Source organism: Pteropus alecto, unplaced genomic scaffold, assembly GCF_000325575.1.
Source record: "Pteropus alecto unplaced genomic scaffold, ASM32557v1 scaffold42, whole genome shotgun sequence".
Classification (NCBI taxonomy): domain Eukaryota; kingdom Metazoa; phylum Chordata; class Mammalia; order Chiroptera; family Pteropodidae; genus Pteropus; species Pteropus alecto.
The window spans coordinates 531,711-550,579 of NW_006434825.1; the positions used below are offsets into that span (position 1 = coordinate 531,711).

Genomic DNA, 18,869 nt, shown 5'->3' on the forward strand with positions numbered 1-18,869 from the left:
GGTTCCTGGCACTGTTACTTATTTCACACTAGGTCACATGCCCATCCCATCCAATCAGGGGGAAGAAGACTGGGAATACCATGACTGGCTTAGATTGATCATGATTCAGTCTCTGGCTGGGCACCCTAGCATTGAGTCAGCAAGGAGGAAAGGGAACCCCTAACTCCACATATAACTGAACACACCTTCTCTAATTCAGCCCTGCAGTGACCTGGATACAAAACCCAGCTCCTTTGCTGGGGTTCATTTACAAGGAGCACTTAATGATTCCTGTGTTCTTTAAAAAATGTTTATAGAATGATGGGCAAAAGATTCCACTGCATAACATTCCTTTTCAAGTCCATATTAGTATTGGGGTTAAGGGCAGACATTTTTGTTCTAGAAAGAGCAGCACTTCCATATCCCCTTCCTTCACATAGTGCCTAGTCTTGCTGGCTCCTCTTTCTTCCCCTCTGGATTCCTCTCAAAAATCGAAAGTTTTTTTCCTATTATTCAGAACAGTTCAGTTCTTTGCCAGCTCCTTTTCCATACTTGTCTCCTCTTCACCCCCCGTCATTACTACTATTTATGAAGTCTGTTGCTGTGAAATCAGAATCTTTTTGTTGCAAGTGAGAAAAGTCTCAACTCAAACTGCCTTAAACAAAAAGAGAAATGATCAGCTCAAGTAACTAAAAGTCTATGGCTACAGTCATAGCCGTATCCAGAAGCTCAGACAGTGTCCTCAGGGCTTTGTGTCCTTCTTGCTCCCTACTTCCTTCTAGGGAGGGCCTTGCCTTCAGACAGGCTCTTTCCCACAGTAGCTCCAAGTTTCCTTCCTCCCAGCTTCCCACCCACAATGGGAGAAGAGCTTCTGACCCACCAGTTCCAGTGAAAGCCTTGAGCCTAAGTTCTCATCGGCTCAGTGTGGATATGGTGCCTATTCCCAGTGTGAATGAAGATGGAATATAGAAATGGCTTAGATGGGGTTGGGTGATCCCCTCTAGAGCTGTGGGGGTCAGGAAAGTGGGAGACGGTCAGCAAAGAAGGGCGAAGGCTGTTGGGTTAAACATTGAGTGTCCACTAGGGCGCCACGTTAAACACTTCATGCAGATTAGTCCATTAATCTTTCTAATAACTCTACACAGAAAGGACTATTATCCCCGTTGAGTTGATGAGTAAACTGAGGCCAGTAAGTGGGGGCAGTGAGATTTGAATTCCAGAGCCAAGTGCATTCAGGTGCTCAGGTAGTCTTTCTGTCTAGAGGCCACCTCTCCAACCTAAGCAGGTAGGGGAATGGCAGTCTTTGCTAGTTGAGCATGCCTTTTTTTTGGGGGGGGGTCTCATCTCCATCCTAAGCAGTTTATCAAAAAATGTCTTACATCAAACATGGCCCTCTCCATTAGAGCATCGGTTCTTAGCCTGGAGATTGCGGTTAAAGGGGTCTATGAACTTGGATGGTATAATAGACAGAATGTTTGTGTTTCCTCCCCACTCCCAATTCACATGCTGAAGTCTTAACCCCCATGTGATGATATTTGGAGGTGGGGCCTTTGGGGAGTGATTAGGATTTAGATAAGGTCATGAGGATGAGCCTGTATGAGGAGGCTAGTGGCCATGTGAGGACATGGCAAGAAGGCAGCTGTCTGCTAGCCAGGAAGTGGGTCCTCAGCAGGGAAAGAATCGGCTGGCACCTTGATCTTGGACTTCCAGCTTCTAGAACTGTGAGAAATAAATGTCTATTGTTTAAGCTACCTGGTTGATGGTATTTTGTTATGACAGCCCGAGCTGACTAATACAGATGGGGAGAAAAATTATACCCTTATCTGCACTACAAGTGAAATTTAGCATTTCTCTATATTATGACCATAGGCAACTAAACACAGGAGTATCAATGGGACCTGTGACTTCCTCATTCAAAGAAATCTCAGATATGCTCACATCCATTAGTCGTTGAAGGTATCTGAAAATATCACTGATGCTCATCGCTACCCGGACAGTCTCATGTTGTCATACTGCTCGCTAGGTCTGATCATTAAACATGTCAATAACAAGCACAGATGTTATATCACAAATCTGAGTTTTTATATCTTGATAATTGTATTCAATATAACTGGTTTCCTCAAGACTCCTCTGAGTTTATGTTCTTAAAAATATTATTCCAAGAAGAATGGCACAGGCATGGGCCCAAAGTAAACCTAGGGAGCAAACTGTTCTCTTTCTTATTTTGTGTCTCGAGGGAAGAATCACCGGAGGGACCGCAACGTTCTGCTCAAAGCAGATAAGACACAGGCACGTGAGAGTCGACAAATCTTAAGGGATGTTGAGTCAGGAGCTAAGCCTCGCGATGCTAGTCTGGGCTTCCCAGAAGAGGGCTGTTCCTCACCATCAGAGCGACCTCGCCTGAGCGAACTTCTCTGTGAGGTAATGAGCCCCCCAACACTGCAGTCACCTCCTCACTTGCCCCCCACACCTTCCCAACACTCGCTCTTGCCCCCTCCAATGAGGTAGGCTCACCGAGGCTAAGGCGATCTTTTGGAAGATAAATCAGATCGCACCACTCAGTCACTAAACGTTCCATGGCTCCCCACTGCCCTCAGGAGCTCACCTAGACTGTGCCAATGACAGCTGACCTGTCTAGACTCATCTTATTTTACTTGCCAACCATTCACTCCCCCTAGCTCCACTGGGCCCCGCTCCTGGAATGTGCCTCGCTCCCTCCAGCCTCCTGGGCTTTGGCCGAGCAGGTGCCTCTGCCCGGACTGCTCTGTCTTCTGCTCTTTGCCAGGCTGACTGCCACCCATCTTGTCACTGAGCCCCACCAGGAGAAAGAGCTGGCTGGGTTTTTTTAAATGGAGAGAACGTAAGGTAAAGAACTGTTGACCAGGTATTGAGAACCAAAAAGATGACATGCAGACAGTAAGGTATCATGACTTAATAATGACACAGTGCAGCCACCACCCCCAGGGCTCAAGGAATAAAGGAAGCAGGCAGATTATGAAAGGCTAGGAGCTTGGGAGCCCCGCTTGGCCTCTGAAGAGGGGCTGGTCAGCTGGGAAACATCACCTTCTGGGAGAGGTGGCCTTGATCCGGGTAACACCCCTGCCAGAGCACCTGTCCCTTTCCTTTAGGAGGCTGTCCACGGGCAGCATCATGGTGTTTGTTTGTGTTGGTGTCTGTCTGACCTCAGGCTGCCCTCCTTTCCCGGAGAGCAGTATTCATGCCATGTTGAATATCACTGTGCTAAGTGCCACTGTTGACAGAATCATTTCTTCCTGCACTGGCTGGACTGGGACTCTGCCAAGCTATCTAAAATCTCCTTGATCTTGAACCAGGGCTAAAGCCACGCTAAGCTCCTGGGGCACAGGACTCAAGGTGGTGCTCGCTCCCAGGCTGTGTAGGTCTGGGGTCAACCCCTGACCGCGAGTGCCACCCTAAATGCTGCACCCTGGGCCCCTCATTGCCTCACCTTGAACACTGGGCCCTGCTTTGAACACTGCCCGGCATATAGTAGGTGCTCAGTAAATATGTGAACGACTGAGTCCCAGCCTCAGAGATACCAGCCCACTTCAAATAATGAATGCTCTAGGTCATAGTTTGACTGAGAAGGGCTATACTGCTTTAAAAATCTTCTCCTGATGGTAAATTTTATGTTGTGTTTTTTACAATTAAAAAATATTTTTAATGAAAAAAAAAATGGCCCCCTGCAGGTAATAAGCCGCTTGGTGCTGTGGGAAATGCCTCTCCTTTAGAGCCAGACTGCCTGAGTTCGAATTAAAGTGATTCCACTTCCTGGCTGTGTGGCCTTGGCCAAGTCACCTTCCTCTCGGAGCTGCAGTTTCCACACCTATAAAATACAACTAAAATAAGAGCCAAACCTCAGCACAGTACCCGGCCCACGGTGGGTATTTTTCACAAGTTTGTGTCCTCTTGATCACAGGTCAAACGCAGAGGACCCCCTCATGCTCTAAGGAGCCAAGAGGGTGTACGATCAGAACTCTATTCAAACTTCCTTAAGCAAAATGGGAGATTTGTTGTCTTACATGTCAAGAATCTCAGGGAGGGAATGGCTTTGGGTTAGGCTGGGTCCAAGGGTTCAAATCAACAAGACCTTTATCGGGTTGGTCTCATTCATCACCCAGTGACCGGCAAAGGCGACAGGGTGCAGTGATTGGCCTCTCCTGATTCACACGCCCCCTTAACGGAGGGCGGGGTTGGTGGCTGTGATTGACAGTTTCACTGAACCAGCTCCTCAAGGGAGGGGGGTTGATGTCACCAGAGAAAGGAGAAAAATAAGATAAATTGTAAACCTTACTACCTGCCACACGCTGTCCTAAGCACTCATACTTGTGAAATCATTGAATCCTTCTAACAACCCTAAAGGCAGGTATAGTTTTCATCACTCCCCTTTTACAGATGAAGAAACTCGCAGTGAGGGGTGGGATCAGCATTCAGCCCCAGACAGTCTGGCGCCAAGTCCAAGAGCTTCACCACGTCCTCATGTCACCTCTCCCTACCAAACAGAAGCACGAGAAGGATGTCGCAGGGGCAGCCCCAGAAGAGGGGGCTCCAGTGTTCCCCTGGAGTATATAAGCAGATAGGGACCATGAATGGTCCAGCCTCATGGTGAGGCTGCCTGGAGTGCCTCTGTGTCTGGAAAATGCTGAGGGCTCCCAGAGAACTTTCCAGAAATTGAGGACACTCCCAGACTCCACCTGAGGGGCAAAAGCCCTGGCCTGAAGAGTCAGACACCAGTTTTGCCACTGCCACAAGTGGGCTGTGTGACTCAGGGTCAGTCACTGTCCCTCTCTGGGCCTGTTTCCTTCTCTTGCAAATGAGAAAGTTGGGCCAAATCCCCATCACTCGGCGCCTGGGTTCTCCCTGGGGAAAAGCTGGGGGCGAACTGCTTCAACTTGTGGTCAGCCACAAACTGCTCTGTCCCCAACAGCCCCAGGTGCTAGGAAAACAAGGTGGCCCCCTCCCCCCACCTTGGCCCTCAGCACATCGCTGAGAAGGCCCAACTGTGAACCCAGCTTCCTCCCTGATAGCTGCCCCCAGTCCACCGCCGGGCCTGTCCCCAGATAGAACCCGGGGAGGTGCCCACCCCTGCTGCAACATCCCCATCAGGCATCTTAGCCTCCTCAACAGGTATTGGAACTCATTGGGGCAGGGGCTCTCAGCCAGGGGGATTTTGTCCCCCGGGTAGGGTTTCTGAATTTAGCAAATAAAAATGCAATCTCTGGGACATAATTATACTAACAAGTTGTGAGCTGCATACCTGAAATGCACATTTAACAAGGAAACATGTTGACAACCTTACACTCAGGGTACCTCTGTCCATACCTGGAGACATTTTTGATGGTCACAACGGGGGGTTTCTACTGGCATCTAGTGAGTTGAGACCTGGGACACAGCTCAACACCCTACAATGACAATGCACAGGACGGCTCCACCACAAAGAATGATCCAGCCCCGAATGTCAACAGTGAGTGCCTGAAGGTGAGAAACCCTGCCCTAGGTCCTTCCTATACTGACACGCACACTCACCTGCAACCTCAGGGACTGTCAGAGGAAGCGGTGGTTATCCTTATGAAAGCCAGGGAAACTGAGGCAAAGGTAAACTAGCTTGTTCCAGGTCACACAGCTGTCAAGAAGCAGAGTCTTCCACCTGTCTGTGCCTTCTCCTCTCTAATAAACTCATCTGTTTTTCTAGACATGGAGCCATGCAAAGTTATCCAGGAAGTACACTGGGAGAGGGGGGACAGGTGGAATCTTGCAGGGTCCCCATACCCTTGGGGAACTGCTGCCTCCCTATGGGCAGGCAAGACGGTACTGGAGAGGGAGGATCCCAGGCGTTGCTACCAGGGCTGTTGTCAGTTGTGCCACCAGGGGGCAGCAGAGCCTTTGAAATGAGTCTGCACGCAGGAGCCTCCTGGGTCCACCCCCAGAGATTCTGAATGGGGTAGGCACCAGGCATTGGTATTTTTTTTTAACAGTTCTCATGTGATTCTAATGTGCAGCCAGGACTGAGAACCACCAGTCTAAGGTTTCGGTTTTCATCCCTGACTGCACATCAGAATCACCTGGGAAAAAATACCTCTGTGAAAACGACCTAAATGCCCATCGACGAATAAAGGAATAAACAAAATACGGCATATACAGACAATAGACTATTACTTGGCATAAGAATGAAATTCTGACACACGCTACAACATGAATGAACATTGAACGTCACTGCGCTGAGTAAAATAAGCCAGTCACAAAAGGACAAATACTGTATGTATGATTTCACGTATGTGACGTACCCAGAGTAGTCAAATTCGGAGACAGAAAGTAGAATAGAGATTACCAGGGGCTGGAGAGGGAGGAATGGGAAGTTATTGTTTCGTGGGTTGAGTTTCAGTTTCGAATGGTGAAAAAGATCTGGAGGTGATGGTTGTACCATAACGTACTTAAGGACACTGAACTGTATACTCAAGAATGGCTAAAATGGTAAATTTTATATTTTACCACAATAAAAACAATGTAGTGAAAACACAAATGCTGGATTTTAGGATTAAAGTTCAAGATCATCCCACAAAACAAAACAAAAACCCCATAAATATCCAAAGGTTTCCCCACAACAATTAAATAACACTGGGGGTTGAGCCCTTTGGCATTGACATCTTCTAACAGTGTCCCAGATGAATTTAACATGCAGTCATGACGGAGAGTCCCTGGTCTAAGATAATTCTAAGATTGCGGCATCAAGAAGTATGGTATGCCATCCATTTCTTTATTGTGATGGTATTTAAATTTGTCCACGAATTCTCTGATGCTCTTTCTTCAAGAAGTGGAGCGTAATTCCCCTCCGCCTGAGAGCTGAACTTTGTGACTTCCTTCTAACAAATGGGGAGGTGGGGGAGGGGAGGAGCAGAAGTGACAGTGATGGAGAAACTGAAGCCTCCTGCCAACAGCCGTGTGAGGGAGCCATCATGGAAGTGGGGCCCCGGCCCCGGCCGACATCTGATTGCAATTAAATGAGAAGGACCCTAAGCCAGAAACTACCTGGCTAAGAGTCACTCCCAAATTCCTGTCCCACAGAAATGGTAAGATAATGCTTGTCACTTTAAGCCACTAAATGTTGGGGTGATTTGTTACACAGAAACAGATAATGAATACATCCATTTACAAGTCATTGAACCATCCACTCCTGTACATACCGACCCATTCATCTACTCATCCACTCACCCACCTGTGGTTCATTTACCTACCCATCTAGCCATTGACCCACCCACCCAGCCAGCCACCCACCCCAGAACACAGGGACTAGCACAGAGTAGATTCATATAAGTATTTGTCAAAGGAACGAACAAACATTTCTAAACATCTCCTCTATGTTATTGGCTGAGACAGGCCAGGGGACTTACCGAGAACATGGCCCCTGGATCGCTGTGGGATGGGACTGGTGCCCGGCCCCGCTGGACAAGCCTGAGCAGCTCAGGAACACGCTCTGACTCAAGGACTGTTGGCTATCCCCACAGCAACTTCCCCACCTGAGCCCACCCAATCTCATTTCTTTCTGCTGAGAACCATGCCCATCCCTCCCCACAAGGCCCTCTGGCCTGCCAGATAGAAAACACCTGGTTGTGTCTCTCCATGTGCCTCCACCCTCCTACCCCCAGGCCCGGGGGAGAATGCTAAAGCTGCTGGCTATGACTCAGGAGTGCTGGGCTGTCAGCCAGGGGAAAGAAAGACTGGGGGACAGCAGAGGCCTCACTGTATCTTCTCCCAGAACATTACAGAGGCCCGGGCCCTCCCCAGCCCACATGTATCCAGCCTACTCCCTATTCATCCCTTCGGGTTTACCTTATGTGCTCAGGCCTCAGTTTTCTTATCTGTACAATGGGAATAACAAGGGTATTTGGAGGTGAGATGACGTGGTGCCCAGGAGGACCCTCAGAAAAGGGCAGGCGGCAGCGAATACTGCAGTGTGCCTGTTGAGCCACTATGAAAAGAGCAGAGTGACAGAAAAACCAAAGTCCTCCCAGGATCCAGCAGGACCAGAGGTGACTGGCCCTCTCCTGTCCTCTCTCCTTTGCTCACTCAGCTGTGAGAGCTGCAGAGTCTTCTCCAGTTCCTCTAACATTCCATACACACTCCAACCTCAGGGCCTTTGCACTGGCTGCTTTGCACTGGCTGTTCCCTCTGCCTGGAATGCTCTTCCCCGAATTACCCGCATGGCTCCTCCCTCCTTCAGGTCTCGGTTCATATGTCACCTTCTCAGTGAGGCCCAGAAGGTGACATATGAACCCCCTTTCTCCACTGTCTCCATCCATCTTTCGTTTTCAGAGTTTTAGTCTTGTTTATTCACTGCTGGATCCCTACACCTACCAGAGCGACCAGCACATAGTAGTTTTACAAGATGGATGGACGGGTGGAGGAATGGATGATGATGGATGGCGATGGATGATGGATGGGTAGATAAATAAATGGTTAAAGGAAGAGGACATAGAACAGGACTTCTCCAGTGGTCTTGAAATCAGCCTCTAGGTATGTGAGTTCCCCACATTCTAGAGAAAGCCAGAGAATTGGGTACCAGACCCCAGGGCTTATTAAAAAGTGGCTGCAAAGGTTCTGCTCTCCTCACATATCATCCCAGTGCCAACAAAAGACGGGAGTGGGGTGAGTGGGGAGAGAAGAGGGGAAACTCCCCTCCCCGGGTCCCAAGTTCACTACTGTCTTGCACCTACCCCCGGGGAAGGGACTAGTCTCACACAGCAGGGAAGAGAGAACTGGCGGGAGGTGCTGGGAGCAGCCACACGGCATGTCAGGGTGGTGGGAGCTTCTGGGCGTCACGTGAACACCGGCCGGAAGCAGGGCCCAAGACAACTTCCCCGTGCCCACCCGGAGGCCCTGGCCTCAGCGGGATGCAGTGCAAGGTGGGAAATGAGCCACAAGGGGAGGGAGTTGCGATGGGGGAACATGCTGTGGGGATCCTGACCTCTTCCCCTACCCCACAGGGTCCCCCAGAAGTACACACGTGGGCTACTATTTGAACATGCCCATGGACCCATGGCCAGAGGAGCAGCAATGACCAGACAAGGACAAGGACGACGCCAGCCAAGTACCAGACACATGTCGCTTTCCACCTTCAACCCATCCCCTCCCACCACGGGAAGAAGAAGGGACTCCTAAAAGAGACTCAAAATGAACCTGAAATTGGATGAGAGGCTGAAGTTTTAGATTAGCCGGGACATTTTGCTACTGCAGGTGTCTTTCAGAAAGCGGGAAGAAAGATTTCGAAGATCAAGGTTTAGAGACAAAGAGAACACTGTTTCATGCCTTTGCTCCACGGAGGCCTGCTGGCTGCGGGCCAGCTCCGCGTTAGGTTGCGCCTTTCCGGTGCTGGGTCGCGGAGGATTACCTGAGCTTTGGCAAAGCTTTTGAGACACCGCCTGGCACCAGGAGGGCCTCAGTAAATGCTCATTGAATGAAGGGGCATTGGAAGTAAAACAATGGAGCAAGGAGTGTGGGGTGGGAGGGCTCCGTTAGAGGGAGCCTGCCCGCCTTGGTCTGTCATTGCCGGGGAGGACCCTGGGAGGATGCCTGGGCTGTTTTATGCCAAGGATCTCCCAGACTGCAAGAAAGGAACTGCGCCTGGGCAACCGGGGGCCGGCTGTGGGGAGCCCCTCCCGGTCTTGGTACCCTGCCCTGTCCCTGGGCCGGGTTCTGGGGCAGAGCTGCAGGCCTGCAGGACCTAGGTCAATGCCTTCTGCTTCCCTCTGCCGTGCAAAGCCTTCCCAGCCCGGGGGTCTCCTGCAGCTGCACCGCGTGCAGAGGGAAGCCGGGGTCTCCACGGCAACACTGACGTCATAGACCTGGGGTCCTGAACGCTGCCTCATGCCTCCCGCCCCCACCCGCCGGCCTGGCGCAGCCCCAGCCGGGATCTGCAGCAGCTGGGACATCAGAGGCGTAGTTGCTGCCACCCCGGCTTCTGATCTGACCTGGCCACCATGGGCAGCTAGGTGTGAGCCAGGCCAGCCAGGTTTCACGGGCTTGCCACTTCCAGATTCTCGCTTCCTTCTGCCCCTTAGTGCTCAAATTGCTCTCAGCTGGCTGCTAGCTAAACAGACCTTTCTTCCTGTTTTATTAACAGGAAGCCCCCTCCCAGGGAGAATGCACATTTTAATAGGAAAGTGGGAGGTGATGTGCCGCCCCTTTCCCTCCTCCCAGCCAGTCTCCCTCCGGTCCATTCCACAACAAAGCCAGATTATTTAAACAACTCCCAAATTATCATAGGGCCCCTCCCCCACCCCTCCGCCTCCGCCTCTTAACGGCTTCCCACTGCCCTCGGACAAAGACCTCCCGGGCCTCGCCTCGCTCTCCTGGTGCTTATCCCCCCATGCTTCCTCCTCCTCCCTTCTAGTAGTCCCTTCCACCTCAGAGCCAGGCACTGCCTCAGAGCATCCGCACCTGCTCTTCCCGCTGCCTGGAGGGCCGTTGCCGCCCCCACCCGCCCTCGGGGCTGCTCGCTTCCGGCTCCTTCTGGGGGGGCGGCGGGTGCAATGCTGCCCACTCTTGGAGGCGCACACTCCACCCTGCACTTCCTTTTAGCTCTCTCCAGCGTTGTCGTGACAAACGGCATGTGGGATTATTTGTCTAATGGATTCCTTCTCCCTCAGACTGTATGCGGCAGAGGATGGCGTTTGTTTTATTCACTCGAGTCTCCAGTAAGTGCTCAATACGTTTCTTAAAAAACAGCCTTATTGAGATATAGTTCACATGCCCCACAGTTCATTCGAGTGTACAATTCCGTGGTTTTTAGTATTATTTACAGAGCTGTACAGACAGCACCAATTTTAGGACACTTCCATTCACTGCAAAAAGAAACCAATGCCCTTTAGGTATCTCCTCCGTGTTTCCCCAGCCCCTCAGCCCTGAGCAACCACTGATAGACTTTGTCTCCACAGAGCTCCCAATCATACGCTGGCATTATAAAATATGTGGAGTTTTGTAACTAGCTTCTTTCACTTAGCACGGTGTTTTCAAGGTTCAGCGCAATGCATTTTTGTTCAGTGAATAAATGAGTGGGTGAATTAATGAAAGGCTATGAGAAGCAAAGGAAGGCGCTGTTCTGGTGGATGATGGGAAGGATGACAGACCCTGGGACCATTACAGGATCCACGGCTAATGAGACAGAGCTCTGAATAAGCCCGCAGCCTGGTGGCCTCTGGTACAGTTGATCATCTTCAGCTCAAAGTCAAGAATCCAGTCTCGCTGCCCAATCCCCAATGTTAGGTGTACGTGATGCCCAGCCCTCTGCCCTCATCAGCAGAGCTGTTTTCCTTTCTTCGCATCAATTTTTCATTCGTTCATTCATATTCCACAGAAATGCAGTTATGATCTATAAGCCTTTCTCTCGTAAATAATACTTAAAAAAATAAAATAAAATAGATGTTTGCTTTCTGGTGGGACTGGGGGCTAGACTCCTTAGCCTGGAAGCTCTGCCAGAGTCCCCCCAGGGGGTCAGGCCAGAGAGCCTTTCCTGCTTGGGGTCTTTCACAGTAGGCTCTGAGGTGGCCTCTCAATGCGTGCCGTCTAAGTAAAGCCATTTTATCAATGTCTAAATGTTGTTTCAAGTCCTGTCACCTTGCTGCTCCCCACTTCCTACCATGACGCCACAGCCCCAGCTCCAGGTTTATAGAAATTCTAGAACTGTGCTGCCCTAAGAGTGCTACTGGTCACATGGGGCTGCTACTGAGCACTTGAGATGTAACTAGTCCCAAATGAGACTAGTTAAGAAAAAAGACTTCATAAGAAAAAAAAAAAAAGGATGTAAAATATCTCAATAATTTTTGTATTGATTACATATTGAAATGATATTGGGGTATTTCTTCTTTTTAAGAGATGGCTAGTACATTTTACATTATACATGTGGCTTACATTCTACTTCTATGAGACAGCACTGGTCTTGAACAGCCACCCATCAAGGGACAGACCCCCCAACCCCAAGCCCACGATGGACACTGCTAGAATCCAGGAGCTTAAGATGCATTACTGCTATCCACGAAGAAGCCCACGAGAGAATCACAGCCCCACCTCCCAGCCCAGCAAATCCCCTGTAGCAGGGACGGGGGTGGGTGTGGTGGGCAGCAAGCAGCTGTTGCGAGGGGTATCCTGTGCCCCAAAGCAGCTGAGATTCCAGCAGCCCATTTCCTGAGCCTCCTTCCCGCACTGAATCCAGCAGCCCCTTCTCCCTGGCAAATCAGAGAGGAGAAACAAGCCCCGTGTCTCAGAGGAACAGCTCGTTGTTCCTACCGTAACATTCAGAAGCCAAGAAGTCTGCTGCCAGGAGCTTGGTGGAGAACCCTCCAGACCATCCTCAGCCTCCTGCTTCTGTGGAAATGACCAAAAGTGCTTCGGGGAAGGTTTCATTTCTGGAGGTGGATCCGAAGGTCAGGTTTCAACACACTGATAAGTTGCTCAGGGACCAGGTGGATTTCATTTCCCTGACAAATCCGAGAGGCTGGCCCAGGCTTGCCTCACTCAGCATTGGAACGAGAACAGGAGGGAAGGCTAACACTGAGGCTTTCCAAGCCCTATCCAAATCTGATTAGAGTACACTGAAAAATAAAGCAAAGTCATATATTCCACCATGTACAGCTGTGCAGGTTGTACACTGCACAAGGGTGACAATTTTAAGGGAGTTTGTATATTTATTATACAACCTTGTATATTTATTATGTCAACTGTCCAGCAGATGGCAGTATAGTGTTTTGAGTAGGGGACACAGAAAAACACCAAGAGGCTTCCTAGGAATGGACAAGGACGGCCCTGATGGACATCATGGTGGCACCACGCATCTTCCCAGGCCCAGACGCAGCAGGGGAGCAGCAGCTAAGTTTTTTAAAAATCGAGGCAAAATTAATGTAACATAAAAAAAAAACAAAAACAGCTTAAAGTGGCATTTAGAACACTTACAATGTGCAATCACCACCTCCATCTAGTTCCCCAATTTTTTCTTCATCCTAAAAGCAAACCCCTCTCATTTAGCGGTTACTCCCTGGCTTGTTAAACACCAATCCACTTAATGTATAGATTTGCCTATTCTGGACATTTTGGATAAATGGAATCATACAATACATGTTCTTCTGTGATTGGATTGTTTCACTTACCATATTTTAAAGGTTCATTCATGTTGGAACATGTTTCAGGACTTCGTTCCTTTTTGTGGATGGATAATAGTCCATTGTCTATACGTACCATCATTTGGCCATTCATCCATTGGTGTATATTTGAGTTGTTTCCGTATGATTGCACATTTAAAAAGTTGATTCGTAACATACAGTAAATTAGATCTTAAGTGTGGAGCTATGAGTGTTTAGACATCCACATACCCACAGGTCAAGATGTAGAGCATTTTCATCATCCTAGCTTTCCTCCTACCTTTGCAGTCAATAACAAGCCCCCCACCCCCACCTTGCAGAGATAACCACTAATGTGACCTCTATAATCACAGACGACTTTGTGCCTGTTCATGAACTTTATATAAATGAAATCATACAGCAAATACTCATTTGTTTCTGGCTCCTTTCACATAACATAATGTCTAACCAATTAATTCATGTCATTGTGTTTATTAGTTGGCTCTTTTTCTCTATTTCTACAGGATACCATCATATGAATGTCACTGTGTATGTGTTTGTTCTCCTGTTGATGGAGACACTTGCGTTGTTCCACTGTATGACTATCCTAGTTTATTTATTCATCCTCTAGTTAGTGGACTTTTGGGTTGTTTCCACTTTTTGGCTACTATGAATAATGCTGCTATAAACATTCTTGTGTCTTTTGGTGGACGTGTGAGCTCAGCTCTTTTGGACATGTACCCAGAGTGGATACCCAGGGTCACAGGGTGGGCAGATGTCTTAGCTTTAGTAGATACTTTCTAAAGCAGTCGAACCAATTTCTACTCCCAGCAGGGATGCATGAGAGTTTCTGTAAGCTGCCACCCCCACCTCTAAAAACAGGTGCAAGTTGATTCCTGGGCCCCCAGCTCAGCCGGGAGGTATCTCTGTCGCTAAGGTCAGGGCAGGAATACCTGGTGACCTTGAGGTCATTGGGTTTTCCCAGCCTGTCATGGAAGGGCTCCCCCTCCAAGCTAGCCCTCTATCCTCTAGCATGAGTAGTCACTGTCTTAAGTTTGGGTTTCCCCAGAAGCAGGCTCTGAGATAAATATTCCATCACAAGTACCTTATGTGGGAAGTCGTCCCAGAAAACTCGAATGGGACCGTAGAAAAGTGAGGGGGGTAAGGGCAGGAATCCTAACCAGGGAGCCCTGGGGGCAGCTGGAGATTAGGCCCAGGGAAGGGCTCCAGGAGCCAGAGAACTCAGCCTCAGAGCCCCATAAACCAGCCTGCAGCTCCTAGGAAATGCAGATTCTCAGGCCCACTCAGACCCGAGGAATCAGGATCTGCATTTTCCAGAGATCTTGAGGTAGAGAGAAGGAAGATTCATCTAAGGAGCTCTGGACTAGAGCTTCTGTGAGGCCCTGCTTCACAGCAGTCTGGATCGACTGCAGGAGTTCTCCCCTGGGGGTGACTTTGTCCCCTGGGGACGCTGGGCAACATCTGAAGACATTTCTGTTGGTTATAACTGGGGGACGGGTGCCACGGCCAGGGGTGCTGCTCAACATGCTACAATACATATGACGGCCCCACCACAAAGGAAGTCCTGGCCCCAGACATCAACAGTGCCAAAGATGAGAAGCTGCCCTGGACACTCAAAAGGTGAACCCCCAACTCTCGGCCTATGTCTTGCCCCGCCCCATCCCCTCCGCAAGGCCCCCTGGAAGCCATACAGAAAGGCCAGATGTCAATGAGTCACTTACAGTTTATTTTTGCCTGAAAGTATTTCACATCTCTGAACACAGCTACGTGACAGTAGTATAACCATCAGGAAAAGCAACAGTGCGAAGGGAAAAGGTGGCATGTCTTGGTTCATCTTTTTTTTTTTTTGAATTTTTTAAATTTTTTTTTTTTGCTTCTGCTTCTTCCCGCACCAGAGTGCTGTAAAGTATGGGACCGGAGGGGAGAGAATAAAACCAAACAACGGAAAACAACAACAACAACAAAAACAAAACACAAAATGGAACACTCACACACACACGAAATAAAACCTGGCACGTAAAATGAATTAAGACTGAAACCCAATTTCTTTTTTTTTTCCTTTTTTAAAAAAATGAGGGCATAGTCGGGGGGTAATAAAGTCTACCTAGCAAAGTATAAAACGACAAAAGCATGGTTTCCATTGAATAAGATTAAATATATATATAAAACAATTACATTGACAGGGGGTTAGGTCTGGAGGTGCTGGAGGAGTATTTGTGCTAAACCAACAGAAAAAGGGTCTTGGGGGAGAGGGGACCCCAAGTAAACTGTAAAGGGGCTGTTCTGTACAGTGAGGGCTTATTAAGAAAAAGCCAACTGTTTATAAAAGAAATGGAGGTTGGTTTGTCATCGGGGCAGGTATGGGGACAGAAGGGGTGTCTGTGCTGCAGTGGTCACATTCATTTGGGTGGGGCGGGCAGTCAGGCTGGTGGAGGCGACGTCTCTCTCTTCTCCCAAGAGACCATGCAAGGAGGCGGCATGCATGAGGAGAGCACGGGGAGCACAGGAGGGTGGGGAGGCCACAGGTCTCAGTCAGGGACGGGGACAGCAGAGGCCACCGGAGATGGGTGCTCTCCGGGGCAGGGATGGGAGCAGCTCTTCTCCGGGGATGGGAGGGCGGGGGGCGGACAGGTTAGCTAGCCCCCCTCCAAATGTGTAAAAGGGGCAGAGAGAAAGCTGGGGCCTCAGAGGAGCAAGACTACAATGTGGGGACCCCACTTCTCCTCCCCCAGCCTGACCCCTGCCCCAGGAGGAAGCTGGAGACATCTGGGAAATGCACAGTGGCAGGTGGGCGGACAGACAGGTGGGAGGAGAGAGCGTTAGCGTACAGAATCCATTAAGAAAAAGCAATTTTCCAAGGAGATTCTTTTTTTTTTTTGTCTGTTTCCTTTAAAAAAATACTACTACTACTACCACTACCCCGACAGCCGACTGGTTTATACAGTACTACATGCCAGGGGCAGGCGGGAGGGAGGGCGGGAGGGCAGGTCAAAGACTTCATAAATAAGAGGCAGGTCCCAGACCCGCAATTTGTCAACATTTCTTAAATAGGCGCATTATTTAAATCTTATGTACAACAAGAATCACTTTGCATAGCAATGGCGAGGACACAGGATGGGTGCAATGACGGCTCTGGGCCTTCTTGTCCCAATGGCAGGGCGATTCTCAGCAGGAGCTTCTGAGGAAGAAAGCATCCTTCTAGGCCCTGAGGCCCATCGGGGTCATGTGATGGTGGCATCGGAGTTGACTTTTCCCACATGGCATTAAACACAAAGGCAAAGAAAATCCACAAAGGGTCCCCCCACCCGCCCCCTCCCCGACCCGCTGATGCTCCTCTGGTCGCTACAAAGTCCGTTTTAGATCAGGTCAAGGTTCCAATTATGAAGCTAAGAGAATTAGGTGGGGGCTGGGCGTGCTTTACGGATCCCCTTCCCACCCCCTCCCCTGGCGCCCTCTGCCCCCAGAAAGACTCCCCCATCTATCTCACGGCCAGGACTCTGGGGTGAGACCCCAGGACTGGCAGCTCTACGGCTATTAGTCAAGAGTTGTATGTTGCGGTTACAAACTCCTTCCTGCCAAGTGGAGCTTCACCAGGCCTCCGTGTAGCGGACGTCCACTTCCTTCAGGTTGGGAAGCTTGGCCTGCAGGGGAGGAAGAAAAATCTGGTTCCTTCCAGAACCGGGCCGTGCCCTCCCCCACCCTTCCGATCCCTGGAGCTCAGAGCTGGGTGACTTCAGAGAGAAGTTTCTGGCCCCAGAGAAAGGTGATGGCTAGTGAAAGCAGGCTGCTGGGGATTCTACATCCCCACCTGAGAGGGGCTTTGGATCACTCGCTGGCCGTGTGACCTTGGACACCTGCCCTTGAACCTCCTGGAGCCTTAGTTTCCTCATCTGTGGAAGGAATCTGAGTCCAGTCCTAGGCTCACAGGATGATGCTAGGGATCAAAAAGCAAACGCATGGCGAGCCCAGAGTGCCCTGTCCCACACAATGTCATGCGCTCTGTGGAAGGGAACTGGTCTCGCTTTTACTCTCGCTCACATCCTCATCATTCAGGGAAACCGGGCAGGCGAATGAAGGGGGGTCACCGTAAGCTGCGGGGGGTCAGCAGAGTCCTGCCCTCTCAGGATTCCCTCACGCCAGATCCCGGATCCCTGTGACCACTAATTCCACATGCTACTCCTCAGAGCAGCTTCCTGCTCTCCATCCCTACCACCCGGACGCGCTTCCTCTTTCCGTCTCTGATAAACAGCTGGCTTTTTCCTAACTGACCTCCTGCCTTTCCTTCCCCCCTTCCCAACTTCCCTGTGCACCGGCCAGTGCAATCTTTTAACACGTGCACTCACATATGCACACGTGCACACACGCAGTTCCTCACTGCTTCTGCCCTGTGCTCACCACCCTCAATGGCTCCCCGCTGCCCAGACAGAGGTTATAAACTGAGGCCCGCAGTCACCAGTGTGGCGTTGTAAAAAACATTTAAGTCAACCTTTCAAAATTAGGAGACTGCACAACAGAAACGAGATATTCAGGTTCTCTTGAAAAACGGGAAGATCTAGCTGGACTGGGCAGTGCACCACGTGGCCTCCCCCAAGCTGGGGACACTCCAGTCTGCCCTGAGTGCCCGCAACACAGAGAGGCTGGTTGTCACTGGCCAGTACCATCAAGTTGGCACCATGTATCTCCCGAATGTGTGAAAATAAAACATCAACTGAAAGTGACTTCTTCACCAGAGGTTTACTACAGCCCCTTCCCAGCTTGGTCTCAGCAGCACAGGGATCTCCGGCACTCTGAACTCAGGGACCCTAAAACAGCCCTCTCCAACTTCTGAGTGCAAGGGAATCCTTGGGGGTGGGGTTCAAATGCCCATTTGGATCCGACAGGTCTGGGGGCCCTGGAGTCAGCATTCCTAACAAGTGCCCGAGTGAGGCCGACGGTGCTGAGGGAACCCACGCGGACCTGGCCCTGGCCCTTCCTGCACCCTCGCCACCCCTCTCTGCATGGCCTTCGGAACCCCGTGCACAGCGCCCTCCTCCGGCCTGCCTGGCAGACTCACTTCTCAAGACCTCCTTTTGTGAAGGCTCTTCTGCCCCGCTCAGCAGAGCTGGCCGTCCCTGCCCTGCTGGCTCCTGAGCCCTGTCTTGCCTCTGTTAGCTGCGCTTCCTCTTGGCTAGTGGTTGACCAGCCACACCCCAGCGTCCCCGTCCCCAGCATGAGCCGGGCACACAGTGGGTGCTCTGAAGGCATCTGGAGGCTTGGCCAGTGAGCAAGCCCTGGGCTGCGGGTCTGGCAGAGCTGGAAACGGGAGCTGACGGGGGAGGTCCTGCTGAGTACGGGCCTTGGCCAAAGGCTTCCAGGGATCCCCGCCAAGCAGCGAGCAGGGCGTGTGGGTGCTGGCTCTGGTGGCCCTGCCCACTTCCCCCCAGCTGATGAGAAGCCCAGGATAATGGGGTGGCCAGAGGCTGCTAAAGGCTCAGCTCCTCCAAACACCTCCCTCACCAAGATGTGCATTTTAACAAACAAAATGGGCCCCACCTTCTGCCACTCAGATTGTCTTTCTCCAATTTCATCTTGCCAACCTGGCCAGGCTGCCAGTCCAGGCTCTTAGCTGTGTGACAGCGCCGGCCCTAAACATCCTTCTTGCTTCTATTCCCCCCTCAAAAAAATCTACTTTCCACATAATAATCGGAATAAGCTTTTAAAAGCATAATTCATTACCCTGTTAGAGCCTCTGATGCTTTCTGCTGA

At 50.4% G+C, this 18,869-nt stretch overlaps 1 protein-coding gene across 3 annotated transcripts in view; it reads right to left on the reverse strand.

Moving 5' to 3' along the window:
• Positions 1-14,829: 14,829 nt before the first annotated feature.
• Positions 14,830-18,869, reverse strand: part of CMIP (c-Maf inducing protein) — a 233,515-nt gene continuing 229,475 nt past the window's right edge. For all 3 annotated transcript variants that reach the window (XM_006909847.3, XM_025045328.1, XM_025045327.1), the window contains exon 21: positions 14,830-16,765. In XM_006909847.3, the coding sequence (XP_006909909.2) occupies positions 16,712-16,765 (54 nt within the window). In that variant the 3' untranslated portion in view covers positions 14,830-16,711. The remainder of the gene's footprint in view (positions 16,766-18,869) is intronic.